The sequence below is a fragment of the Mus musculus genome, chromosome 4 (genome assembly GCF_000001635.26).
Source record: "Mus musculus strain C57BL/6J chromosome 4, GRCm38.p6 C57BL/6J".
Classification (NCBI taxonomy): domain Eukaryota; kingdom Metazoa; phylum Chordata; class Mammalia; order Rodentia; family Muridae; genus Mus; species Mus musculus.
Window position 1 is genome coordinate 127,215,684 of NC_000070.6, and position 26,874 is coordinate 127,242,557.

At 48.2% G+C, this 26,874-nt stretch overlaps 1 protein-coding gene and 1 long non-coding RNA gene across 10 annotated transcripts in view; one reads left to right on the forward strand and one right to left on the reverse strand.

Annotated features, from left to right (window-relative positions):
- Positions 1-21,339, forward strand: part of Dlgap3 (DLG associated protein 3) — a 68,718-nt gene extending 47,379 nt beyond the window's left edge. For 6 of the 8 annotated variants that reach the window (XM_030253571.1, NM_198618.5, XM_011240537.2 and 3 more), the window contains 4 exons: positions 17,852-18,336; positions 19,285-19,376; positions 19,702-19,845; positions 20,467-21,339. In XM_030253571.1, the coding sequence (XP_030109431.1) occupies positions 17,852-18,336; positions 19,285-19,376; positions 19,702-19,845; positions 20,467-20,685 (940 nt within the window). In that variant the 3' untranslated portion in view covers positions 20,686-21,339. The remainder of the gene's footprint in view (positions 1-17,851; positions 18,337-19,284; positions 19,377-19,701; positions 19,846-20,466) is intronic. The other 2 variants (XM_006503104.4, XM_030253573.1) reach the window with 1 other exon arrangement.
- On the reverse strand, positions 8,987-17,879 carry Gm52707. Of its 2 annotated transcripts, XR_003955281.1 has the most exons (3): positions 17,677-17,879; positions 15,351-15,714; positions 8,987-14,756 (listed from the first exon to the last, which is right to left on the reverse strand). It is a non-coding gene; the product is annotated as a predicted gene, 52707 (long non-coding RNA). The 2 variants fall into 2 exon arrangements; XR_003955280.1 differs by having other exon boundaries at positions 15,351-17,879.
- Positions 21,340-26,874: the final 5,535 nt, after the last annotated feature.

The following is a 26,874-nucleotide window of genomic DNA, read 5'->3' on the forward strand; positions in this document are numbered from 1 at the left end:
CTCACTAGCCTACCTCGTTTTCTTGAGACACGGTTCCTCCATGACTTGATATTCACCAATCAGGCTAGACTGGCTGGCCACTGAGTCCCAGGAGTCCTCCTGCCTCACTCAGCCTTCCCAGTGCTGGGATTACAAGTCCATGCCACCATACTTGGCTTCTTTATGTGTGTGTGTGTGGGGGGGGGGGGGGAAGAAAACCTAGGTCCTGGCGCTTGTGTGAGAAACTTTTCCACGGAGCTCTCTCCCCACACTTTCCTACTGGGGAGGAGTCAGGGGAGATATGTGTCATACACTGATGTTGCCACGGTAGCCATCAAGTCTATGTTGAGTGCTTGAACTCCTGCCAACCCAGAGGATCAGAGGCTGCAGGAGAGATATGGTGGTCAGGGGAACGAAGAGGGCTGGAGGGGGCGGGGGGGGGGAGGATGGGGGCGGGGGGGGGGGAGGATGGGCGTGGGTGGGTTATAGGTTGGTGCTGAGCAGGCCTCCGGCAATTGTCCTTTAGCCGGAGATAACAGGATTCTGCCAGTCCCTTGTTACATCCTGTGGTGTACAGGAGTATGAGCTCAAAAGAAACAAACAAACAGGAAGATTGCCTCTCCTGGGTCCCTGGCAGTTACAACACTCCTCCTCACTTGGCTCGCACAAGCATTTAACCAGCAGGGGGTACCTATTATGTGCCTGAATTGGTGGTGAATCAGAGATACTAGAATTGCCAGCAGCCACTATTCTGGCATTAGGTGGCCTCCGAAACATCACCTCCTTAATTTCCAGGTGAAGAATTAACATTGTGAGCTCCGGAGGGAGTCCTGGAAAGAGTCCTCTCTGCTTTGGGAGGGAGCCCGTAGGGAGATATTTTCTCTAATGACCAGGTGGCAGTGCCACTGTGGCCCTACATGTCCTCTGGGCTGCAATGACACCAGGCTGGCAGGCTGGAGTATTGTGGCTGGGAACCTTCTTGGCACTGGCTCTGCAGGCTTCATGGTAATGGGAGATATCAAGGCCATACCCATGGCAGGAAGGAACCTGGAGCCTGGGTAGCAGTTCTTCATAGTTGTTCGCAGGCACCATTATAGGGCTTTCTAACCCTCCCAGGGTTATTACAGCTTCTGAGACCCCTTGAAGTGGCTTTGTTTGAGCGCCTGGTCAAGTCTTAGGGTTCTTTGGGGAGTCTCCGTTTCTGTCCTCTCTTACTATTGTAGCTCCACGAAGCACAGCGTGCTCCTGAGATGCTGGAGTGGCAAAAGCCACCCAGTTGCCTGACCTATTCCTGCAGCCACTGTTCTCCAAACCCTTAACATGCCATTAAAAAAAAAATGGAACAGTGGCTCTGCATGGCAAAGCCCATCAAACCATGGTTTGAATCCTTGAGAGGAGTAAGAGTCATGGATGGAGACAGTTCCGTGCTCCACACTCTCTCCTGAATTGCCAGCAGCCACTGTGGGTTCCTTAAAAGCAACCCACACATCTTCACTGGTTCTCTGGAAGGCCATTGGATTCCTCATCCGAGACCTGCCACGGTGCAGCGGGCCTTTGATGAGCGCCCGGCCATTCACTGATGACGTCACTCGGCCGATGATTACTGGGCCTTGGCATCTGACAGCTCCTGGGCTGGGAACTGTCAAAGGCAGGGATTTTGTCCATAGAACTTACAGGCTAGAGGGAAGTCAAGACAGTAAATAAACCATGATTAAAACCGGGATTCTATGCAATGGGGTAAAGCGTAAGAGGAGCTACAAAAGAAAAAGAGGGGATAAAGTGAACTTAGAGCAGCAGGAGAGGGGCGCATTGGGTTGCTGCTGAGGGTGAGCATACAGGGAGATGGGATAGCATACGAGGAGGTGGGATAGCATATGGGAAGGTGGGATAGCATACAGGGAGATGGGATAGCATACGGGGAGATGGAATAACATACGTGGAGGTGGAAACACTCAGGCACGTGTTGGGATCTGTGGGAAAGGTCATGTGACCAGTGTGGAGGGGCTGGGCAGTGCTGAGAGAGAGTTGGTTAATGCCTGGGCCAGGTTTTACAGGGCACAGGCTAAAAGAACTGAACTCTAATTATAAGTAATGAGTAGCTGTTAAAAGGTTAAAGGAATGGCCCGACACCCTTTAATTTATGTTTACAAAAGAGCATTAACTACTGAGTGGAGGGTTTTTTTTTCTTTCTTCCTTTCTCTCTTTTTTAAAAGATAAGGTCTCATATATACCTAGCTGGCCTAGATCTCATGTAGCTGAGGCTAACCCTGAGCCTCTGATACCCCTGCCTTCAATTTCCAAATACTGGAATTATAGGTGTGTCTCACCACATCAGGACCAGCATTAAATGGAGAATGAGTCTGAGGAAGAAATAGAAGAAATGAAGTTAACCAGGGTGACTCTCATGATGCAGGGGGCTGCTGGTGGGTGGTGTTTGAACTCTGGTGGCTTTTACAGCAGGCCTTTCTCCTGTAGTGTTTATAACTGGCCAGTGATAGTGTTTGTGAGCTATTAAGTTTTGGATATTTATTTTGTATTCAGCAATCTTGCTGGTCCTTTATCAAATCTCAGGTTATCTGGTAATTGCGATGGATTTTTCTATACAGTTATTTATTTTCAAGTGAGGATATTTATTTCAAATCTGAATCCTAAATTTTATTTTTCTTTGCTGGACATGATAATGCATTTTCTTTAATCCCAGCACATGGGAAGCAGAGACAAGCAGATTCTACCTTTGTTAGTTCAAGGCTAGCCTCACCTACGTTGTACATTCCAGATCAGGCAGTGGTACAGAGTAAGACATTTCTTAAATTTTTTCTCATAATAATGTGCCATATAGGACTTCAGCTCCCTGTTGAGTGGTGGTGGGCTCATCCCATTCCTGATTTATTTGTGTGTTTATGTGTGGCAGTCATAGGATAACCTGCAAGGTTTGGTTCTCTCCTGCCATGTTGTGGGTTCCAAAGATCAAGTGTCAGACTCAGCAAAAAGAGCCTTTACCTACTGAGCCATCTCACTGGGCCCAAGATATACTTTATTTTTGTTTAATATGTAAGGGTGTTTTGCCTACTTATATATCCATATACCGTGTGCATGCAGGATCCCTAGAGGCCAGAAGAAGGTGTCAGATCCCAGAACTGTAGTTACAAATGGTTGTAAGCTGCCATCTAGATGCTGAGAATCAAACCTGGGTCTTTTGGAGAACAACCAGTGTTCTTAACCATTGACCCATCTCTCCAGCCCCCAAGATAGACTTCTAAAGATAACATTTGTTATAAACTTTGATTGGTATCATTTTTGTTTTATTTAGGAATTCTCTCCTATTCCTACTCTATTAAGGGTTTCTAAAAATGAAAACACTTTACCCCCTCCCCCCACAGCATTGTTTTTTTTTTTTTCTGGTGCTGGGACTCAAGTCTAAGGCTTTGCACAAGTTAGACAAGAGCTCTACCATTGAGCTACATCTTCATCTTCATTTTTAAAATATAAGATCCGGGTAGAATTTAATTGAATGTTGAGAGTCTACTGAGATTATCTTAGACTTTCTTTTCCTATATGGAATGTGATGTAACAGATGAATACATTTTCCATGTTGGTCTAATCTTTCAAACTTGGGATAATCTCTGCTTAATCCAATCATGTGCTTAGATTAAATTTGGCTTTACAGGGTTTCAGTAGTGTCATAAGCAAGTGTATTTCTTGCTTTGAAAAAGCTAGTCTTGACATAGGCAATGCAGTGTCAGGACCCCTAGGCTCCTTCTCATTTCCTGCTCTTCCACCTTCTTGTATGAGTTAAGAGCCAAAAAAAAAAGGAGTGTAGTTCAAAAATTATATTTACTGCATCTGTAGTCTTAGCAGTTGAAAGGAGGGTAGAAAGAGAAGGATGCTGTCTTCTTTTATAAAAAGACTTCCTGGAAATTACAGCACCTTCACTTAAATCATATTTACTATAAGCACATCACATGGGGGAACCTAGCTGCAAGAGAGGCTGTGAAGTATAGTCTAACCCATGAGGCACACAGCTAACAATCAGGCGGGGGGGGGGGGGTGTTTGGCCAAAGACAAAACCAAAAATGGATATATGGAGTCCTAGCAGTTTTAAAAGTCAGTTTTGCTGTATTTTATGTGTGTGTGTGTGTGTGTGTATGTGTGTGTGTGTGTGTGTGTGTGTGTGTGTGTGTATAATAGTCAAAGACTATTTATTCCTTGAAGATTTTTATATACATTCTTTTTAGATATTATCTCATGTAGTGCAGGTTGTCCTTGAACTCTGATCCTGCTTCTATTTCTCAGGTGCTAGGGTTACAGGAGTGTGCCACCATGCTGTGCCATAATTTTGTTTTATTTGTTATTCAGTTTAGATATCAAGCTCATGCTAGGCTTCTAACATGAGTTTGATAGATTTCTCTGTGTTGTTCTTAGAAACAGTTTTATAAAGCAGGGTGATCTTTTTCTTAAGGGTTAGCAAAAGTCGCCCATTAAAAACTTTCTATTCTAGTATCTTTTGGGGATTGAAGAAAATTTTAAACTATCTTTAGTTTGTTTAGTGGTTATTAATCAAGTCTGGTTTCATTTTTTTTCTTCTTCTTGAGTCAGTATTTTTAAACCATTGTATAAAAATGGAGAGTTTACAAATTTTTGGGCATAAAATAATCCTTTCTCGCCCTGTTATAATGCTATAAATATACACTCTTTCTCTAGGTTGTTTTTATTTATTTATTTTTTGCATTCATAATACCATGTTGTCTTAGTTACTGTTCTATTGCAGTGAAGAGACACCATGATCAAGACAACTTATAAAGGAAGACATTTAATTATGGGCTTGCTTACAGATTCAGAGGGTTAGTCCTTGAGCATCATGGCAGGGAGCATGGCAAACGCAGGTAGGCTAGCCTGCATGGTGCTAGAGCAGTGCAGTAGTTGAGAGCTTTACATCTTGATCTGAAGGCAGCAGGAAGAGAGACAGTCAGACCGCCTGGTGTGAACTTTGGAACCTCAAAGCCCACCCCTGGTGACACACCTCCTCTAATAAGGCCACACCTCCTAATCCTTCTAAAACAGTTCCACTAACTGGGGACCAAGTACTCAGACATATGACCCTATGAGGGTCACTCTCATCCAAACCACTACATGTCTTTATGCGTGACCTCTCTTTCTTGGTCAGCTTTGTATTTTTTTTTTCAGTTCAACATGTTTTTAAGTATTCTTATTAGTTTTTGAACCTTGTCTTTTACTTTGGGTGAGAAGTATTTCCTACTTCTTAATTTGTGATGAGAGAGAGGGACAGAGGGAGGGAGGGAGAGGAAGGGAGGGAGACAGATTGACTAATGTAATCCCAGCTACCTGGGTGTGGAGCCAAGGATGATGTTGATCCCTCTGACTCCACTCCCAAGGGTTGAATTGCAGGCACATGCCACCATGCCTGCCTTTTAATGAGTGATTTCATTGCTCTAAAATCCCATCTAACTCTACTGTTATTGTTGGATCTTCTAAGTGTTCCAATTTAGTATCTTTTATTGCTCAGTTTTAAATAGTTTATAACTTTCATAATTATTTTCTCCTTTCTTTTCTTTTTCTTTCTTTCCTTTCCTTTCCTTCCTTCCTCTCTTCTTTCTTTCTTTCTTTCTTTCTTTCTTTCTTTCTTTCTTTCTTTCTTTCTTTCCTTCCTTCCTTCTTTCCTTCCCTTCTTCCTCCTCCTCCTCCTCCTCCTCTTATTTGTTGTTGTTTATTTTAATTTTTTTTGAGACAGGGTTTCTCTGTATAGCCCTGGCTGTTCTGGAACTCACTCTGTAGACCAGGCTGAATTCAGAATTCACAGAGAATCTACCTGCCTCTGCCTCCCAAATGCTGGGATTAAAGGTATGCACCACCACCAGGCACATAATTTCTATTTTTACCAGTGTATTATTTAGAAGTTTACTATCTTTATTTTCTGAATGTATTTTTTAGAGGGAGGAAGCATATATTCTCATTATTAATTTCTGAATTTCCTAGATGTGGCCATTGTATGTGTTCTTTCACTCTTTAGATTATTTCCTTTTTAAAAAACATATATTAATAAACCAGGCAGTGGTGGCGCACGCCTTTAATCCCAGCGCTTGGGAGGCAGAGGCAGGTGGCTTTCTGAGTTCGAGGCCACCCTGGCCTCAGAGTGAGTTCCAGACCAGCCAGAGCTACACAGAGAAACCCTGCCTCGAAAACAAACAAACAAACAAACAAACAAACAAACATAAATTTATTTATTATATGTAAGTACACTGTAGCTGTCTTCAGACATCCCAGAAGAGGGCATCAGATCTCAGATCTCATTACTCATGGTTGTGAGCCACCATGTGGTTGCTGGGATTTGAACTCAGGACATTCGGAAGAACATTCAGTGCTCTTACCTGCTGAGCCATCTCTCCAGTCCAGATTGTTTCCTTTTAAATATTTATTTTTTTAAAGTTTATCACTTTATTTTATGTATATGGGTGTTTTGCCTGCATGTATATCTGTGCACCACATACATGCAGTGCCTTTGGAGGCCAGAAGAGGCCGTTTGAACCCATGGGACTGGAGTTACATAGGTGCTGGGAATTGAACCTGGGTCCTCTGGAGGAGCAGCCCGTGCTCCTCAGTGCAGAGCCATCTCTCCAGCCCAGTTTCTTAGATTATTGAGATCTTCTCCTTCATGCATACACACATATAATAGATGTATATTTTGTATGTGTTAGATATCTCATATATGATTAGACTTATAAATCATAACTTCCAGATGGTTATCTCCCATTTTCTTGATATGTTTAATTCACAAGTTCAGGCAGAGAAGTGTGTAGACATGTCTCTCACAGGCTGAGCATGATGGAGTCCAAGCCAGACAGTTCTCTGTGAGTTGGAGGCCAGCTTGGTTTGCATAGCCAGATCTAGACCATCCAGAGCTATATAATGTGACCCTGTTTCAAAAAGAAAGGAAGAAAAACAGATTCACAGAAGTATTCCAGGAATTTGAAGCTAGCCCAGAAAAGATAGTGAGATCCATATTTAAAAAAAAAAAAAAAAAAAGGCAGAAGCAGGTGGATTTCTGTGAGTTTGGGGCCAGCCTAGTTTTCATAGCAAGTACCAGGCCATCCAGGGTAACATAGGGAGACACTGTCTCAAAATACAATCTATAAATCCGGTTCATAATACTTACTTGCAATTTTCTCTAGCACCACACTTAGTCAGTGGTCCCCTGTAGATGTAAACGAGAGCTTTGGAATGCTTTATTTAGTGGAGATTTTCTTGGGGGGTGGGGGTCTGTTCAGAGAAAGGGCTAATCTCAAACGCATGCTCCTCCTGGGTCAGCCTCCGGTCCGCTGGGGTTATAGGCACGCCTACCACCCATCTTAGCTCCCTCTTGCTAGCCTGCGTGCATGCTTATGTAGCATTTTGATCACACCTCTTCAAAGGGCTGTGTTAATCAGCCGTTCTGTGCTTTGTGGTCTAATAGTGTAGATTTACAGACGCGTCTGAGCGTCTGACTCTTGTGCTCAGTCGGTTACTGCCCACTCCTTCCTCAGGTTCCATCCCCTCCTCGCTGGGGAACTACTTGAGCGCTAGATCCCTTTGAAAATGAACATCTCAGCTTGAAGTTTCTGTGTGTTCCCCGGTAGAACACACTGGAACCCCACATCCCATACAAAACAGCTTTCATGTTCTGCTCCCCCTGCATCCCGCTTCCAGGCTGCCTTCCCGAGAAACATCAGCATCAGGTTTTCCTTCGTCTGCGTTTATAAACAAAGCTGACCTCTTTGGCTGTTGGCTTTACGCAGGAAATCTCCTTCCAGTTCCCCGTGGATCATAGGTTTGGGGTCTCTCCTCTCTCCCTCCCTTCCAGCCTTCAGCATATGTCTGGCTTGATCCTCCTGCGGTTCACTTGGCTTCGAAATCCACTCACTGCCCAGGTTTCAAGTCTGCTTTGTATTTCTGGAGCCCGAAGCTGTCTCCCATTTTCCAGCCTGGCATGGGAGCAGAAACGCCATTTCTGATTTTATTTTATCCAGGTCTTCTAGGTGTTTGGCTGTGGATGGGTGCTTCCTCTATTCCCTATCCTGTATTGATCAGTCATTTCCATGAGGCTGATAGCAGCCAAGCCAGGGAGAAGTTGGACCAAGTGGAGCAGTTGAAAGGCAAGGGGAAGCTGGGCTGACAGGGAATGTGGTAAGGTCTTGGTGGTGAGTGTAGGGGAGGGGAGATGCTGAAAAACTGAGCCTCGGGTACAGGTGACCACACTGGGAATTTAGAGGGAGTGACAGGTGGGGACAGGGCAAACCTGGCCCATCTCCCTGGTCAGCCTTCTTTGCTTGTCTGCAGAAGGCATCCTTTCTTATACACCGGCACAGCTCTTGCCATCCCTTCTGCCCTGGTACTTTACATTCTGACTCACCACACACCACGCCCCAACTGCTACCTAGAGGTGAGCCGTGGAGTCCAGTGAACCCACTGTCCATTGTACTAATTTTTAAATCTCAATTAGGGGTTTCTACCCTGCCTTTGATCATTCAGTTCTCAGATTAAAAAAAAACACACACACACACAAAACTTTTATATTTATAATAAGCCTTTAATCAGCACTAGAGCTGGGCAGATATCTACCCTCTGTGCGATTCTGTCTACTTCCCTGCCAATAATCCCAGGATCTGACTTGCCATAGTCTGTCTGGGCCTCTCTTATTCACACTGGTAAGCCCTCATGACTGATTCTCATGATCATTTACCTCTTGGTGTCTTTTCTTCTTTCCACCTTCCTCTCTCTCCATTCTTGGTCCTCCTCAGACCCCCAGCCCTGGATCCGAAACCCCGCCTACCTCTCTAGAGCCCAGCTATAAGCTGATGGCATCTTTATTCAACCAATAGTTTTAAATTAAGGAGCAAGGTCACCTAGCGTCACTTGGTGTGAGGATTCTCTTCTCTCTGTGGGCAACCAGACCTTGGGGGTCAGTCTTTACCATGACAATAGAAACAGACCAAACCTCAACAACTGCCGCCCATTTTTCTGCTCGCTAGCCTGTACTTTGGTTTTAAAAAAACGGCAGGGCATCGCCAGCGAGAGGGCTGCCTGCTATCAAATCTCACAGCCCGAGCCTAGTCCCTGGAACCCATGATGGAAGGGGAGGACCAACTCCTGCAAGCTCTCTCACGATCTCCATATTTGCGCTGCGGCACACACCCATGCACAGAGCGAACAAACTCATAAATGTAAAGCCGGTGCCTGTCAGCGTGCTCTGAGTTAGCTGCTTGGGTGGAGTTCGGGTGTACTGCCCCTTCTTTCTGAGGCTCGTCTGTGGATGCTTTCAGATGCCCATCATCAGTGAGACTGAACTTTCCAGTCCCATCGCCTCTACCCCTCATCCCTGCTTACCTGCTTACGGGGTCCTTGTTACACTTACTTGTCAAGTACTGTGTAGGTACCAGGCTACTGAGATGAACAGCGCGAGACTGACCCCCACCCCCGCCCCGACCCTTTGAGGCTTAGCCTCGGAGTCATCTGAGACTCTCACAGAAAACAGAATTAGCTTTTCCTACTGCCCCTGTTTTCCCAGCCCCAGCCTCCTGGACTACAAAAAAAAAAAAAAAAAAAAAAAACGTACAGCGTATGCAGAAAAGCCTTCCTCAGACCCACGGGACCAAAGAAAAGGTGATCTTGTTGTTGTTTTAGATGTTTAGAAATATGGTGTCATGAAGCAAAGGCAGGTGGATCTCTTCTAATTTAAGACTGGTATAGCATTTTACCTTGCCTGTATTAGCCACCCCACCCCACCCCCCGTTACACTCGTTTGTCCTTCATCCTGGTCCCTTTTCTTTTTCTAAACTGTCTCCATTCTGATTTTGTGTCATATGTATCCATGTGTGTATGTATATATTTAAATCATGTTCCATATATGAGAGAATGTGGGATTTCACCTTTTTCTTTTTCTCTGGTTCATTGAGACAGGGTTTTTCTGTGTAGCCCTAGCTGTCCTGGAACTCACTTTGTAGAATAGGCTGGCCTCGAACTCACAGAGTTCTGCCTACATCTACCTGTACTTGGGACTAAAGGTGTGTGCCACCATAGCTGCCCAGCTTGGGATATTTGCCTTTTATTTCTACTATTCTTTCTTATTTCCTTGTTTTTCTTTCTTTAAATCCCTCCCCTGCCTCTCCCCTACATAGTTTCCCTTCTACCCCCTTGTCTCCATCTCTCTGTCTCTGTCTCTCTCTGCTTCTGTCTCTCTGTGTCTGTCTGTCTGTCTGTCTGTCTGTCTCCCTCTCTCTGTGTCACACACACACACACACACACACACACACACACACACACACCCCTAGATTCTGCATCTGAAAAAAACAGAGCTATTTTGTGAGTCTGACTTATTTTGCGAGTCTGATTTATTTGGCTTAACATGATGATGTCCCTCTCCTGTAAATGTCACAATTTCACTCTTCTTCATGACTGTCCAGAGAGGTTCTTAACTGACCCTGTGATGTCTAAGTCTGTCTTGCTGCATCCTGGCTTGAAGTCTTGGCTGCTCTCTCAGAGACGAGCTACTTCTCCAGAGACTGGTGCGCTGACATGTCCCCATTCCCCCTCCCCTGCCCACTCCTCTCCCACCCCCGACTTCCTGCTGCCAAACACTCCTGGCAAAACCCTTGCCAGTTTGTGGGTACTGAATGTTCCCTGAATACTATGTCTCTTGGGGTAATCCAATTTCTGTCCAGAGAGCCACAGAAGGGACAACTCCCTGAAGTAGCCATGATAACGATTTCCAGGCTTCAGTTCCACATGAGTGGAAAATGACAGCAGAAGCCAGTTCCTACCTGGTGCTTACAGCTGCTGAAGACCACAGCCATGACTATCAAAGTCCAAACCCAAATGGGGATGTAAGTTCTGCATTTCAAGACCTTGAAAATTCATACTATTTCTAGGATTAGGTTTGGGCATGAATTATAGAAAATCCATGAAAGACAGCGACTTCCATAAGGCAGAAGTTGCTTGCTTGCTTACTTGCTTAGGTATCCACAGGGTCAGAGCCCAGGCTGTTTCTGGCATATTCCTTTCTCCACATGGTAGCTCATGTTCTAAAATAGTCCCTTGAGGTCTAGTCATTGAGTCTACATTATAGTCATTAAGGAGAAGGAAGGCAACAACAACAAAAAGGTTATAATAACCTCCCCCTCCCCGCACACTGTGTGTGTGTGTGTGTGTGTGTGTGTGTGTGTGTGTGTGTGTAGGTTAGAGGATGGCTTGTGAGTTGGTTCTCTCCTTCCACTGCATGAGGCTCAGAGACGGAACTCCTACGGTTGGGCATGGTGCAGGTTCCTTTACCCACCGAGCCATCCTGCTGCCCTTTACCCTACTTTTAACCACACTTTCCTTATTATGGCCTTGTGCACGTTAGGCAAAGTTCTCTCCCACTGAACTACATGCCCAGCCCAACACTTTGTTTCGAAGAACACTTTCTAGAAGTTGGACATAATAGTTCTGCTCACATCCCATGGGCTAGAACTTTGCCGCACCATGTAAGTGATGAGGGAGCTTGGGAAATGAATTGTTATCCCAAGAGGCCACCTGTCCAGCTTAAAATCATGGGATCCTGTTACTGAGGAAGAGAGGGAGAATAGACGTTGGGGATAATTAGTACTCCCCACACCCTAGCAGCCAACCAACCCATCAGCCGCCCAGCCAACATTGATGTTTGAGGAACTGCTCTATTTAGTGAGAGAGACGGATATGCAAATAACGGACTCGGGTGCCATGTGACAGGGAGGATAAAGGAGGTTTTGTTCCGAGGGCTGCGGGAGAACAGATGGAAATGATCAACAGCAATCAGAATAATTAATGACTACAATGCCCGAGCTGGGGCCCACAGCACTACGCTGGGCTATTGTGTTCCGCAGGCTCCTTTTCTCCGCAGCAGCGAGAGCCACAAACTTCCCTGCATCTCCACAATGGCTCGCACAATGGCGGGCCAGGTGCTGGCCCTTCTTCCCATCCATTATCTCGCAGCACCCTAGAGCTGCTACTGCTGTCAATCTCACTTAAACGATGACAGGCTCCAGCCGTCCAGCTGGCTTTGGAGCCGGGCAGTCTGGCTCTAGAGCACCCAGATTTAACCCCTCCAGCTGACACCCCCAGCCCCAAAAGCTCACTCTCCTCCCTCTTCTGACCCCCCCCCCAAAATCCCCAGCAGGTAGCTTCCTCACACACTTCATTGTGATGACCGCAGCCATCTTCCAGGACTTGTGTCCACGTCCACACTAGCGCCTACCTTGCTTGTACCTCTTCTCTCTTCTTAGCCATCAGCCCTGCCTCCATGGTCAGGCAACTGATTGCTGCTCTCTTCCTAAGTATAGGGTAGCCTGGGGTGGGGTGCAGTGACCTGAGGTGGCCTCTGCATGGATTGGGTCACTGTCCCATCTCAGGAAATCACTTTGCCTGTTAAGGGTAGCTTTTCTCATCTGTGAGTAGGGATGGTGCTGACACCCTGATGCTTGGCCTGATTGTAAATTCGCTCCCACTGAACTACTGATTAATTTAGCACATACTAAGTGCTCAGAAAATGTTAATTGTTATCCTCCCCAACTTGGACTGTTTCTCTTCTCTGAGTCATTCGATTTATCTTTACCCATTGTGTTTGTTCCCCATCCCTGCCATGATAGGTGATGATAAAATTATATATATAATGCAATGTAATATATAATATAATTTATATTATATCTACAATGCCTATAATATCTATCTGTGCCTATATCTAGATATCCTACATTTCTGGGGCTCAGAAGTTGTTCCTAGATTTACCTGGGCTAACATCAAAGTGTTAGCAATACAATGTCCCTTCTAGAGGATCAAGAAAGAAGCCATTTTGATGCTTTTTACTGTTTATTCTCCTCTTTATTTTTGTGATGTTGGAGACTGAACCCCGAGCTTCACACGTGTGCATGTGAGGCAAGAAGTCTTCCCCTGAGCCATATACCAGACCTCCATTTATCTCCTTCCTGCGGTTTTCTTTCTCCATCTCCTTCCTGCCCTTCCTCTCTTATTTAAAATGACCCATGTGATTAATCTGCACCCATCTGGCACATCTCTCTCCTCTCGTTGCTGTTATAAAGTATCTATTAAAGCAACTTAAGGAAGGAAGCGTTCTCTGTGATTAGGGGACATGGTCCTTTAAGGCAGGGAAGGCAGACAGCAGGGGCCTGAGGCGACTGGCCACACTGCATCCACAGTCAGGAAGCCAAGAGACGAATGCCCAAAATAACAAGATGCCTAACCGGCTTTCAGTTTGCTTAGGATGGCACTGTCCTTCCTCAGTGAGACACCTCCAGAAGTGGCCTCACTGGCGTGCCCAGGGGTATTCGTCCTGAGTGAGTCTGAAACCCAGACAGTTGACTCTTATCATCAAATCCGGATAATCTAAGATACTCATCTCATCTCAGGAGCCTGAACCTGGGCAAGTCCACAAAACCCCCTTTGCCATGGAAGGTAGTCTACCTGCCAGGGACTAAGAAAGGGACCTCTTGGGGCTAGAGAGGTGGCTCAGTGGTTAAGAGCACTGACTGTTCTTCCAGGTTCAATTCCCAGCACCCATGTGGAAGCTCAAAATTGTCTGTAACTCCAGGGGCTCCAATATCCCCACACAGACCTACATGCAGGCAAAACACTGATGCACAAACCCCTTCCCTCCAGGATGTCTACAGAGAGCCCCACAAAGCAAGCTCTCCTCCTTCGATGGACATCCCTCTTACTGCTGCCAGCTTCTCAGAGACAATCTTCGATGAGCTTGTTTTATAATTAGTTTCCCCTACCTCCTGGCAGCCGATGCAGCCCACACTGGCTCCCACATCCCACTGAACCTGCTCTGGCTGTGGCCAGCAGAGCCTTGGCTAACCTTTGTTTCCAATCAGCTGCTTACCCTTGCTGGAAGCTTCTGGAGGCCTTCCTCCCCTCTGTCTGCCTTTACATACTCCTCCTGGCTTAGTGGGGTTTTTGTTGTTTTGTTTTTTTCTGAAATTACATTTATCTATATGTATGTATACACACACATATGCACGTGCATGTGAACCTATGCACCATGGAATGCCAGAGGAGGACTTGAAGGAGTTGATTCTCTTCTTACACTCTGCGGGACCTGGGGGTTTGAACTCAGGTTCTATGGCTTGGCAGCAAACACTTTCACCTACTGAGCCATCTCAGTTTCTCCTGACTCTGCCCCCTCCCTATCCTCTCTGGGTCATTCTTGCTATGTATTGTACTGTGTTCACCTACCTGTGAAGTGTCCAGGTGTCCTTGGGGTTTTAGATGCAATGTTCTCTTATTATGATCTGGTCCCACACTAATGCCTAGTTCTCAAGGATGGCTGGCTCCTGCCTGTCCTGTGCACTTTTAGCTGGGGATGATATCTGAGGGCCATGCTTCACCGAGCACAGTAGCTTCTCAGCTCCCTCAGCCTACCTTGGGATATATGGGTTGAGATGGTTTCCTGAGGAGGGGGGCTTAGACCCACAAAGCCTAGTGTATTTGGTGTTTCTGTCCTAGATAGTGTGGAGTCCGATGAGTGGAATCCTTTCAGGACTTCCCAGAGGTCAGATGAAGGCGTCAGACCAGTGGAGCCCAAGAGCATAGTGTGTTGAATGGGGAATGACCTTCCAGAGGCAACTTCAAGGAGGAAAACTTTACTTTGGGTTGGAGTTTCAGAGAGTGCAGGCTGTCACTGGGGGCAGGCATGATGACAGGAGTCTGTGGCTTGTTCCTTTATTGCAGATCAGGGAGCGGAGAGCCCAGGCCTGTATCAGAAATAGAACAGATAGTCCTCAAGGCCCACGGTGCAGTAGCCCATTTCTGCCACTTAGGTCCCAGGTCTCAAAACTTCCACCACCTCCCAAACATTGTCCACAGTTGGGGACCAATTGTTCGTACACAAGAGCCTGTGGGGTTGTTTAGGACTCAAAACTCTTATAGCAGGAGCCAGCCAGTGGTGGCACACACCTTTAATCCCAGCACTAGGGAGGCAGAAGCAGGTGGATCTTTGAGGCCAGCCTGGTCTACAGAGTGAATTCCAGGACAGCCAGAGCTACACAGAGAAACTTTGTCTCAAAAAAAAAAAAAAAAAAAAAAAACAAAAACAAACAAACAAAAACCCAAACCAGGGCTGGAGAGATGGCTCAGTGGTTAAGAGCACTGACTGCTCTTCCAGAGGCCTTGAGTTCAATTTCCAGCAACCACATGGTGGCTCACAACCATCTGTAATGGGATCTGATGCCCTCTTCTGGTGTGTCTGAAGATAGCTACAGTGTACTTACATATATAAAATAAATAAATAAATCTTAAAAAGCAAAACCAAACAAAACCAAACAACCATCAAAACAACCAAAACTTACAGCAGGGAAACACGTTGAGATGGTACCTCTTCAGAAATGTAGTTGTTGGGAAAACATATCGTGACCCCCAGTGTTGGCAAACGCTGGTGCTTAGAAGGAACTAGAGGGCCAACTGGAGTTCAAAAGCACAAGTATTCCTAGGGAACCAAGAGAGTATAGCCAGCCATACCTGGCTGTTATCAGAAAGAGAGACTAATCAAAATAGTGGGGTTGTTCTAAATGCAGGAGGACTGCTGAGGGGCTGCAGAGCTGACGAGTGATCTTGAGGGCAGTCAGGGGCTTGAGCAGAGAATGTCAGGAAGCCAGAATGAAAAAGGCCATCTCAGGCAGGGGAACTCAGAGAAGTCGGTGGTCAGGATGTAATCTATTTTAGGGGGGTCAAAGGAGAAAGCAGAGAGGAGGCTGAAGATGTGGTGCATCCAGAGTCAGGTCAGGGCTAACACCAAGTTTGAGCTTTCCCCTGCTGGTAGTGGGGAGGCATGGGGAAGGGTTTTGAGCAAGGGGATGACCCAAAAGAGCTTACCCTTAGGAATACTGGTCTGGGCAGGGATTGCTCAGCTCCAGATTTTTAACATACACAAGATATTTAGACAGGAAATACATTGGCAAGGATTGTCCTATTCCTACGGGACATTAAACCACATTCCTATGGTTTTATATGTGTGTATATGGTATTTGTCATGTATATGTATTTATATATAGTACATTTAAAATCGGACTATTTGTTCTTTGTCCTGGCTGTCCTGGAACTCACAGATACCTGCCTGCATCTGCCTCCTGAGTTGCTGGGGTTAAAGGTGTACACCACCACTGGGGGCTACTTGACTGTATTTTACATGCAACTTCATACATATTAGATGGCCTGCATGGAAAACTTCCCTAAGGCACAGTGACAAAGCCAGCATTAGAACTCAGGTGTGCTCCCTGGTCCCGGGTACCTCCTTCCCTTTTGCTGTCCTGAATGAAAGCAGAGGTATCTGATAGGAGGTAGCCCTGGGCCAGTAGTGAACATGAACGGTGCCCAGGGCAGATACCAAGGTGAAGGGCATATGGGAAGCAACGGAAATATGGGTTTTTTTCCTCTCTCTGGGTGGGGGTGGGGACATAGGGCTCGTTGGAGACTGCACACGAGCGAGCGCATCTCTCTTTCCTGAGTCCTGCAGCATCCTTCTGGGTCTGGTTTCTATGGCAACAGGCTCCCAGCAGGCAGCCTGCCAGCTGGAAGGAAGCAGGCAGGCAGGCTTGGAGAGAAGGCCTGGGCCACAGGAGGAAGGTTGAAGTTGTAGGGGTTGGGGGGAGGCTGGGAGAGTCTCCTGGGAAACTGGACAGGCCCCTGGAGATGTCCCATAGGACCCTGGTCTGTTTTGACCATGAGGAGGTGGAGGTAGACAAAGACCCATGGACCTTTTCTTTGAGGTTCTCTAATTCCCAGACTATTTCAACTTCTGTTCCCCTTTGCCCTCCCTACCCGCCACCTAACTCCCACTCCTTAAAGTCTTGTCTGCCCCCCACCTTCTGTTTCACAGGGGCTCATTGACTTCCTTGCAGAAAAAGAGCCCCTACTCTGAACTCAGAGTGGGTAAAAATGAACAAGGCCAATTGACTTTCTGTTTTGCATAGGATTTGCATATAATTAACTTAAAGACAAGAAACGTTCAGGCCCCGGTGCCATCCCTGCCAACAACTTAATTCAGCTCCACTGCCTCTGGCAGACTGTCTGGCCAGGCTCTGGGCTGAGCCATTGGGGTCCCCAGGGGTGAAGTCTCCTCCAGCGCTGTACGCCCCCACCATTCCAAGCTGCTCCCAGGCGGCTTCTTGGAGCTGGTGCAGCCCTGGGCCACATCCTGGCTCTGCCACTCTGAAGCTGGGTGACCTGGGACCCTCTTTGAGCTCCATGTACTCATTATTCTGCAGGTCCAGGAAATACCGTACAGCCAGGGCAAACCAGCCTAGACAGTGTTTCTAGAATACTCTATTGTAAGCTGGGTGTGGTGAGTCAACACTTATAATACCAGTACTCGGGAAGTTGAGGCGGGAGGATCACTGTGTGGGATCCATTGTGAGTTCCAGGTCAACCTGGGGGAACACAGGGAGACCTTGTCTCAAACCAGCAAAATTCCAAACAAAAGAAATAACAAAATGTTTCTGAATGCCTTGGTCAAAAGCTACCAACACCAGGGCCCCAAAGCTGGGGTCTGTAGGTCAGTGTCTGCGCTGCTTGGAGTATTCCAGCATCTCTTCTGGTCATAGGTACAGGCAGTTAAATATTTTGACTGCTACTGGCTGTTTAGTGTCAGTGCAAAAAGTAGGTATAGTGGGTACCTACCAGCTCCAAGGATTTAATTGGTTTCCTGTGTATGGATTGGTGGCCACTGATTTGTAGGTTCCTCATCACAACAGCCTTCCTTCCATTTTTGGGGGAGGGCTTGGAGTTTGGATTGAGGGTGGTGACCTGGGGTGACTGGAGCAGGAGCAGAAATGATAGGCATCTCCCTCCACAGGCGGGCGAGGTTCAAGCGCTCCAACAGCGTGACAGCCGGTGTGCAGGCAGACCTGGAGCTGGAGGGCCTGGCCGGCCTGGCCACTGTGGCCACAGAAGACAAGGCCCTGCAGTTCGGACGCTCCTTCCAGAGGCACGCCTCTGAGCCCCAGCCCGGCCCTCGGGCCCCCACCTACTCAGTCTTCCGCACGGTCCACACACAGGGCCAGTGGGCCTACCGCGAGGGCTACCCACTGCCGTATGAGCCGCCGGCCACCGATGGGTCGCCTGGCCCTACCCCTGTCCCAGCCCCCGGTCCCGGGTCCGGCCGCCGTGATTCCTGGATGGAGCGGGGTTCACGTAGCCTCCCCGACTCAGGCCGCACGTCCCCCTGCCCACGGGATGGCGAGTGGTTCATCAAGATGCTGCGGGCAGAGGTGGAGAAACTGGAACACTGGTGCCAGCAGATGGAGCGTGAGGCGGAGGACTATGAGCTGCCCGAGGAGAGTGAGTCCGCTGCCATCCACACAGGGGAGAGGGGCGCTGGCATCCTGTGCTGGATAGCGTGGGCAGGCGCAGGGTATCATGATGGTAGCCCTGGCTGCAATGCACCAGCAGGTCCCTCCCATTCATGCTTGGTCCTTCAGTGCTAGAACTTGAAGTTCTTACTGGGAACAGGACATCTTTAGAGGCCAAGGCTAGGACTTAGGAGGATCATGACCAGGCCAAAAGCTAGATTTTCTAGTAGGCAGCTACCAGTCTAAGTCACTAACTCCATGGGGAACAATCTGTTCAAATCTGAGCAAGTGTAGCAATCCAGTCTAAGCTTGACAGTGAGGCTGGGACCACACGACAGACATTCTGATTTGAGCTGTTAAGATGGGACTCTCCCAGGGGATGCTGGGATTCCTCAGCGAGTGAGGAATTCAGAGGAGGCAGTTCAAGCAAGAACGAGTCTGAGGAAGAAATGGGAGGGTTGGCATGGAAGATAGCCCTGTCACAAACAGTATACCCCTTCCCTATGAGTCCACTCTGAAGGGAGCCATAGGCTTCCCACAGAATCCCTAACCAGAGATGAATCAAAATTTTTAACAAACCAAGGAGGCATGTACTGATTAGTGACAGAATACGGCCAGTGACTGACCATTGAGCTGATGTTCTGGCCAGGGCTGGAGGGCTAGACAGGGAACACAGGTGGGAGGCCTTCCTCCTACAGAAGGATCGGCACTTGGTAAATGCAGGCTGTGTAATGGAAGGAGCTTCACTGAGGATGAAAGTTCTCGAGGTGGCTGGATAGGAGCTGTTGTAGGCAAGTTTGAGTATAGGATGGGAAGGGGGCTGGAGGAGATGAGCCAGTACACTAGTCAGGAAGTGAGCATCTCAACTTCCTGGGGAGTTAGGAAAGAGAGATCTCACCCCCGCCCCCAGCCCCTTGAGCCTCCTTCTGTTCTTTAGTCTTAGAGAAGATTCGCAGTGCCGTGGGCAGTACGCAACTTCTCCTGTCTCAGAAGGTCCAGCAGTTCTTCAGGCTGTGTCAGCAAAGCTTGGTGAGTGTCTGTGAGGAGAGAGTGAGGTGTGTGGATCTGACAGGTGACCCAGCGTGACTGAGAGATAGGACCAGGTCTGTGGACTTGGAAGGGTGGCTTATGTGTGGCCCAAAGAACCCAAAAAAAGTCAGATGTGACTTGTTGGAGTACAGAGCCTCAAGGTTGGGCCCGTTGTGCCCAGGCTGGAGAGACCCTGGCTTTTCCTTGTCCCTGTTGCCCATTCCTCAACCCATTTCCCTAGACTGAGCATAGCGTTCCCTGAGCCTGCCTGGGGTCAGACCTCCCTGACTGGCTGCCCCCCCCCCTGTGTGTCCCACCACGGCAGGACCCCACTGCGTTCCCTGTGCCCACCTTCCAGGACCTGGCCGGTTTCTGGGACCTCCTGCAGCTCTCCATTGAGGATGTGACCCTCAAGTTCCTGGAACTACAACAACTCAAGGCCAACAGCTGGAAACTCCTGGAGCCGAAGGTGTGCTTGTGGGACCCGTCAGACCAGGAAGCCACACTCTGTAATGTCCTTCTCAGAAAGGGGTGTGTGGGTGTGGAGAAGTCACAGGGAAACAGACGCACGGGCAGCAGGAACAGCTTTAGATAAAACAGCCATGCTCCCTGGCCATTGCCCTGTGCTTGATCCAGCTGTTCACACTGCTGCACACTGGCCACCTCTGACCAGCTGCAATGTGGGGAGTAGAGCTAGATTTTCTAGGCGATGTTCAGCCTTCTACTGGCTAGACTTATGTCTGAGATGAGTGTCGCAGGTGAGACTAGGCCAGCCCCTGGAGCCCTTGACAATGCTCCCCACAACCCCTCAGCCGGCATGTAGGTGCTAGCTGAAAACGGCTTCACCAGGGGGCGCTCGAGCCCGTTATTCTTTGGAGACCGGTACAGGGGTTTTGACCAGCTTTGACCTCGTGCGCCTGCAAGCCTCCAGTCCCAGCGATGTGGCCAATTCTAGACGCTGTCCCATTGGGAGACTCACGAAATCCATCCCATGGGGAACTTGCACGGGGGGGAGGGCGGGGGACGGGGCGCAAGTAGGGATGCTGCGGTGCTCCCCGCGGCTCGGCTCAGCTCTGCGCTCTCCCGACAGGAGGAGAAGAAGGTCCCTCCGCCGATACCAAAGAAGCCCTCGCGGGGGCGGGGCGTGCCGGTGAAGGAGCGCTCCCTGGACTCGGTGGACCGGCAGCGGCAGGAAGCGCGCAAGCGGCTCCTGGCGGCCAAGCGCGCCGCCTCGTTCCGCCACAGTTCGGCTACCGAGAGCGCGGACAGCATCGAGATCTACATCCCCGAGGCCCAGACCAGGCTGTGACCCGCCCGGGCCGCCCAGTCCGACCCGGGCCCGCGGTTTTCTACCCGTACTGTACACCCAGCGTCGAGGTCACTGTGAACGCGGGCAGCTCCGTGCGCCCGCCCTGCCGGCACCGCACGCCCCGGCTTCTGCCCGCCGCGCTTTCGTGGGTTTTTTACCTTCCTGATCCCACGCAAAGGCGCCCGGGCTAGGCTGGGGGTCGTGCCTCTCCGCCCTGCGCCCCTCACTTGGAACTCCCATCTTCCTGGTCCGACGCTTTGACCCCCTCACCTTTTTCCCCCCATGGGCACCATCTCTGCCATTATTTTACCCCTCCACGGGCCAGGCCGGGCCGGGTCCCCCATCTGGGCTCTGCGTCCCCCCCACACCCCGCGGGGCTGGGCTTCGTGGGGATCAAGCTTCGTGGCTTTTTATGAAGAATCCCGAACCCCGCCTAGGAGCCCGCCCCACCTTCCCAGGGCTCCACCCTCAGCCCTCTGCCCACAGGGCCCAGGGACCACAGTGGCTGGACCAATCCAGGACCAGGGCGCCTGGGCCTCTCCCCTTTCCCACATCTGGGGAGGGGAGACAGGGGCTTTCCCTCACCACACCTGTGGCTGTTCCCACATCCCTTTGAGTATCCCAGGAAAAATAAAACCGCAGAACTGCACCGGAGCCAAATCTCTCCAGAAGAGGCCACCTGGGGGAGCCGGGGTGTCTAATAAGATGGGGGTGTGGGAAAGGAAGACAAAGGGCCAGGAGCTTGAGCATTCTTGGTTCGGGACCTCAGGGGTTGTCTAAGCCCTTTGGGAGAAGAGTTAGCTGAGAGAAAGGGGATCCCGGTCATCCCAATAAGGACTTGTGCCTTCTGAGAGGGGTCCTGCTGGTGTGTAAAGGAGAGGGAAGGGACCCATTCGCCCCTCATTCAAACCAGGTCCCTTTGCCTCCCAGCCTTGTCCCACGTTCAGTGCTCGGCCCACGGCACGTGTACAAATGAGCATAGATGGGGTGGGAGGGTGGGTGGGGCCCTGGTTATTGTTAGAAATCACCGAATGCGCATTCGCTTTCCAAAGAGGACAGGCAAGTGCTCTTCCTTGCTCCAGCCTAATCCAGTCAGCAGCTGCAAACTCCAGATTCGCACTGCCATTTTCTCTGATGCTTCCTGTGGGTGGACACTTCGCAGGAGTTATAAAGGACACAACTTCACTGAGAAACTTAAAGGAGGCACTCCTAGGTTTTTGAATGCCTCCTGAGGGTCTGCCAAGGGACCAGTGCCTCAGAGAGAAAGGGCTTATGAAGCTCAAGGAGGCGTAAGTGGGCTCTCCAGAGTCACAAAGCTAGAAGTAGTGGGCCCAGTCAGGTCCGAGGCCAATTCATGACGTCTTTTTAGATCTGTGATGTTTCCAATTTAGAAGGAGTTTGACAACAGCCCCCTCCCCCTCCCCCCCAAAAGCCCTTTTTATAGTCCCTTCCGGTTGATGTCTTACCCTGAGGCAAGAGGAGAACAGCCTTGGTATTGGCTGATGTTTGGGGCCACACTGGACCAGACAATTCTTACTTATTTGTTCAGCAAATGTTAGTCTCTGGCAGGCACCACGGAGGTATCTTATTAAAATTGTGTGTGTGTGTGTGTGTGTGTGTGCGCGTGCGCGCACGCCAGCGGTCAATAGTGTGTGTCTTTGGTCATTCTCCAGCTTGGTTTTTGAGGTTCAGGCTTACAGTTTGTCTTTTCTGCTCTAATAGCTGCCACCAACCCCCAGGCGTCCTTCTATCTTTGCCTCCTCAGTACAGAGATTACAGGCATCCACTTCCGTGCCATGTTTCTAATGTGTGGCTTCTGGGGATCCACATTTGGGTCCGCATTTTTATAATCACTTTACCTACTATCCTTACCCACTTTACCCAGCTCTTAGTTTCTGTTTTTGTTTTGTTTTTGTTTTGTTTTTTGAGATAGGGTTTGTGTAGCCGTGACTGTCCTGGAACTTGCTCTGTAGACCACTCTGACCTCAAAATGATAGAGACCCTCCTGTCTCTGACTCATGAGTCCTGAGATTAAAGGCATGCCCCCTTTTACATTTTAATTTTATGTGCATGGATGTTTGCCTGTATACATGTCTGTGTGTGACATGTGTTACCTCGGAATTCAGAAGAAAGCTTAGGTCCTCTGGAAGAAGACTTTGGACGGTTGGAGCTGCATGTGGCTACTGTTGTGAGCTGCCAGGTGGGGCCTGGGGATTGAACCTGGGGCTTCTGGAAGAGAGGCCCATGCTCTTAACTGCTGAGCCATCTCTCCAGCCCCCTCCAATGGGCTTTAAACAACACTGCAGGTGATTCTGACCCCCAACCAAGTGTGGGAACATTTGGACGTTGTCTATCTTCTTTAAAAAAATTTTTATTTATTTTATTTACATGAGTACACTGTAGCTGTCTTCAGACACTCCAGAAGAGAGACATCAGATCCCATTATAGATGATTGTGAGCCACCATGTGATTGCTGGGATTTGAACTCAGGACCTCTGTAAGAGTAGTCAGTGCTCTTAACCACTGAGCCATCTCTCCAGCCCCACTGTCTGTTTTCTACTGGGTTTCCAGATGGGGCCTGGGTAACACTACTCCTCTTGAGACTGCTTTTTGTTTGTTCGGTTTTTTTAAAGTCCTGAAAATTGTAAGTTTTGAGTGATCAGAACAATTCTGTGTAGCAGATTTTGTGACTTTCCAATGAGGAGACAAACTTGGAGAGCTTAAACTCCTTATTCCTAATCCTGAAGCTAGGGCGACTCAGCCTGCATTATCCTCAGGCCACATTCCAGTGTTCAGAGGGGTCTGTGTCCCTGCTCAGAAACAGGGCTAGGTTTCCTGAAATCATGCAGTGATGTAAGTAGGCTCAAGCATGCCAGTGCCAGTAGGTCTGGTCGTCCTGCTCTGAGCGTATGCTTACAATGTCCCCAGGAGCCATCAGAGTGGCACACACCCTAGTCCCAGCACTTGGGAGGAAGAAGTAAGGAGGTCTCTGAGTTTGAGGCTAGCCTGGTCTACTTAGCAAGCTCCAGGACAGACAGAGCTACATAGAGAGATTTTTGTCTCAAAACTATCAAAATAAAATGTCCTCAGGATTGAGAATCTGGGGTGGTCTCTTGGTATTGGTCTTGTGACCTAGGAGAGATAGTCCTTGGGTACAAGTGGCTCTCCGCCTGATAGTAACCAGGCACAGGAGCAGAAAGCTGTAGCTTGAAGAGGGACCTGGTCTCAGAGGAGCTGAGCTCGTGCCATATACAGCTATAACAGAACGCTGATTCTAGGTCCTTCATAATGAACAGAGTTCTGGAGCTGGGAGGTCTTAATTCTAGATGGCAAATGCTGGGTGTGATGTCACATGTCTGTAATCTCAGCATGTGGGAAGTGGAGGCAGGAGGATCAGAAGTTTGAGGTCCTTTGTAGTTACATAGCGAATTTGAAGTTATTCTGGTATATATGAGATTCTTTCTTAAAGACAGGGTTTCATGATGTAGAGCAGGCTAGCCTTGAACTCACATTGATTCTACCCACCCCTGCCTCCCAAGTGGTAGGATTAAAGGCATGTAAGACACCATGTTCAGTGAGACTGTCTTTTGTTTTTCTTTTTCGAGACAGGGTTTCTCTGTGTAGCCCTGGCTGTCCTGGAACTCACTTTGTAGACCAGGCTGGCCTTGAACTCAGAAATCCTCCTGCCTCTGCTTCCCAAGTGCTGGGATTAAAGGCATGCATCACCACAGCGCCCCTCCAGTGAGACTGTCTTAAACAAAGCAAAACAACAAGAGCAAAAATAAATAAATAAATAAATAAATAAACCCAAACCAAATGCATGTAGCGGGGCACAATAGTGTGTACCTGTAACCCTGCCTACTTGGGAGTCTGGACAGGGGGAGCATTTGAGCCTCTTTCAGAGGCAGCCTAGCTAACATATCAAGATCCCATCTCCACAGTAAATAACTGGTAGTGCTAGTGAGTTGGTTCAGTGGTTCAGGCCACTTGTTCTTGCAGAGGATTGAGATTGGATTCCCAGCACCCACATGGCAGCTCATGGCTGTCTGTAAATCCTACTCCAGGGGCTCTGTTACCTTCTCTGGCCTCCCTGGGGACCAGGCATGCACGTGATGCACATACAGCCATGTAGGCAAAATACTCATACACACAAAATAATAAATCTTCAAAAAAGCACTAACCACCAATAAAATGACAGCAATAACAACAACTAGTTGTGGTGAGGCCTGGTTGTAATCCCAGCACTTTGGAGGCTGAGGCAAGAAGATTGCAACGAGTTCAAGGCCAGTGTAGACCACACAGCAAGACTGATTCAAAAGGGGTCCGAAGAGATGGCTCATCTGTTAATAGCACTGGCTATTCCCAGCACCTACATGATGGCTTATAACTGTCTGTAACTCCAGGTCCAGGGGATCCAATGACCTCTTCTGACCTCCATGGACACTAGGGATGCATGTGGTGCACAGACATACATGTAGGCAAAACATTCATAATTTTAAATAACATTTAAAACAACAAAGAAAATGACTATCTTGTAAAAAAAAACAAAAACAAAAACCACAAACACAAAAAGCTGCCAACACACACCTGTCATCGCAGCTGGAGGCCTGAGGATCAGATGTTCAAGGCCAGTGTGGATTGTATGAGACTCACCTGTCCTTAGAACGAACAACACACGGACCTGCACCTGGTGGTGAAGGCCTTCTTCCTGAATTCCCCCCATGCTGGAAAGCAAGCGGAAGAGGGGGAGCTGAGGGGTGACAGACAGCCTTTTGCAATCTCATCCATAGATTTGGGGTCCTTGTGGCCTGGTCACTTTTAAATATGCTCCAACCTCTTTGCATGGTTACAAAGGTAGCTAGCTTTCCTGTTTCTAACAGGAACAGATATCCATCTGCTGAACAGTGAGTTTGGGAAAGCCATGTGAACTGTCTTACTTGCATAGGAGACATGGGAGGGAGGATACCCACTTCCAGTCAAGGGACTAGTGTGGGCAAAGACTTGGAAAGATGACCGAGTTCTGAATGATTGGAGAAGAAAGCTAGAACTAGACAGGGCAGCCCAGGATGGATGGCATGGTCAGAAGGGATCAGTGGCTAAGCTGGGGACTCCATTGTTGTATTTAGATTTTAAAGGGTCCTTTGGCCAAAGGAACGGGCATGGCAGTGGGGGGCAGTTGAGGGGTGGGGAACTGCTAAGATGGTCCAGGGAAGAAATGATGGTGTTGATTTTGAGGGGCAGTTAGAAGCACAGGTGAGGTAGACTGGATCTGGGGAGTGACAAAATGGGCCAACTTGAAGATATTACTCGGAATTTTTTTCCATTTGTGAAGTAATGCCTCGGATGAACCTTGCAGAAAGAAGCAGGAATCTGGGGGAATCTTAACATGACAAGAAGGATTCATTACCAAACACTCATTGAGCAAATGCCAAGAGGTGTGGCAAGCGCTATCTGCACACTAGCGTGATTTACAACAGCAACCCTAGAGGATGTCTTAAAGGTTTTTATTCCTTTTATTTATTTGTGTGTGGGTGTATGCTCACAAGCCACAGACCCTATGGGGAGTTCAGAGGACAACTTTCAGGAGTTGAGAGTCTCCTTCAACCATGTGGGTCCTGAGGATTAAACTCAGGCCATCAGTTTGGTGGCAAATACCTTTATCTGCTGAGCCATCTGGCCAGTCCTAGGGTATTTTCTTACTGGTTTTTTTTTTTTTTAAATACAAATAGGTCTATAAGATGGTACTGTGGTTAAGGAACACACCACTCTGCAGATGAGCCTAGCTTGGTTCTCAGCATCCATGTCTGACAGCTCATAAACTCCTGTGTGTCTGACGCCCTCTTCTGACTTCCATGGGTGCCTACATTCATTGCACCCCCCCCTTACACACACATAATTAAAATCATTTTTAAAAGGTTATAAATATATTTTCTCAGATTAGCAGGCCACAGAGTCAAGATTTGAATTAATTAAACAACTAATTCCAGTGTTTGGTATTTTACTTTATTTTTAGACAGGGTCTCAGCTTGTAGTTCTGTGTGATCTGGAAGTGCTAACTGACTCCTTTAATTGATATAGGATCTTGGTGTAGAGCCAAGGCTGGTCTTGCGCCTCAGGACTTCTCAATGCTGTCATTTCCACTTTAGCTGGGGATTCTGTGCTTACCCAGGTCTGCTGGAGGGAACTTCT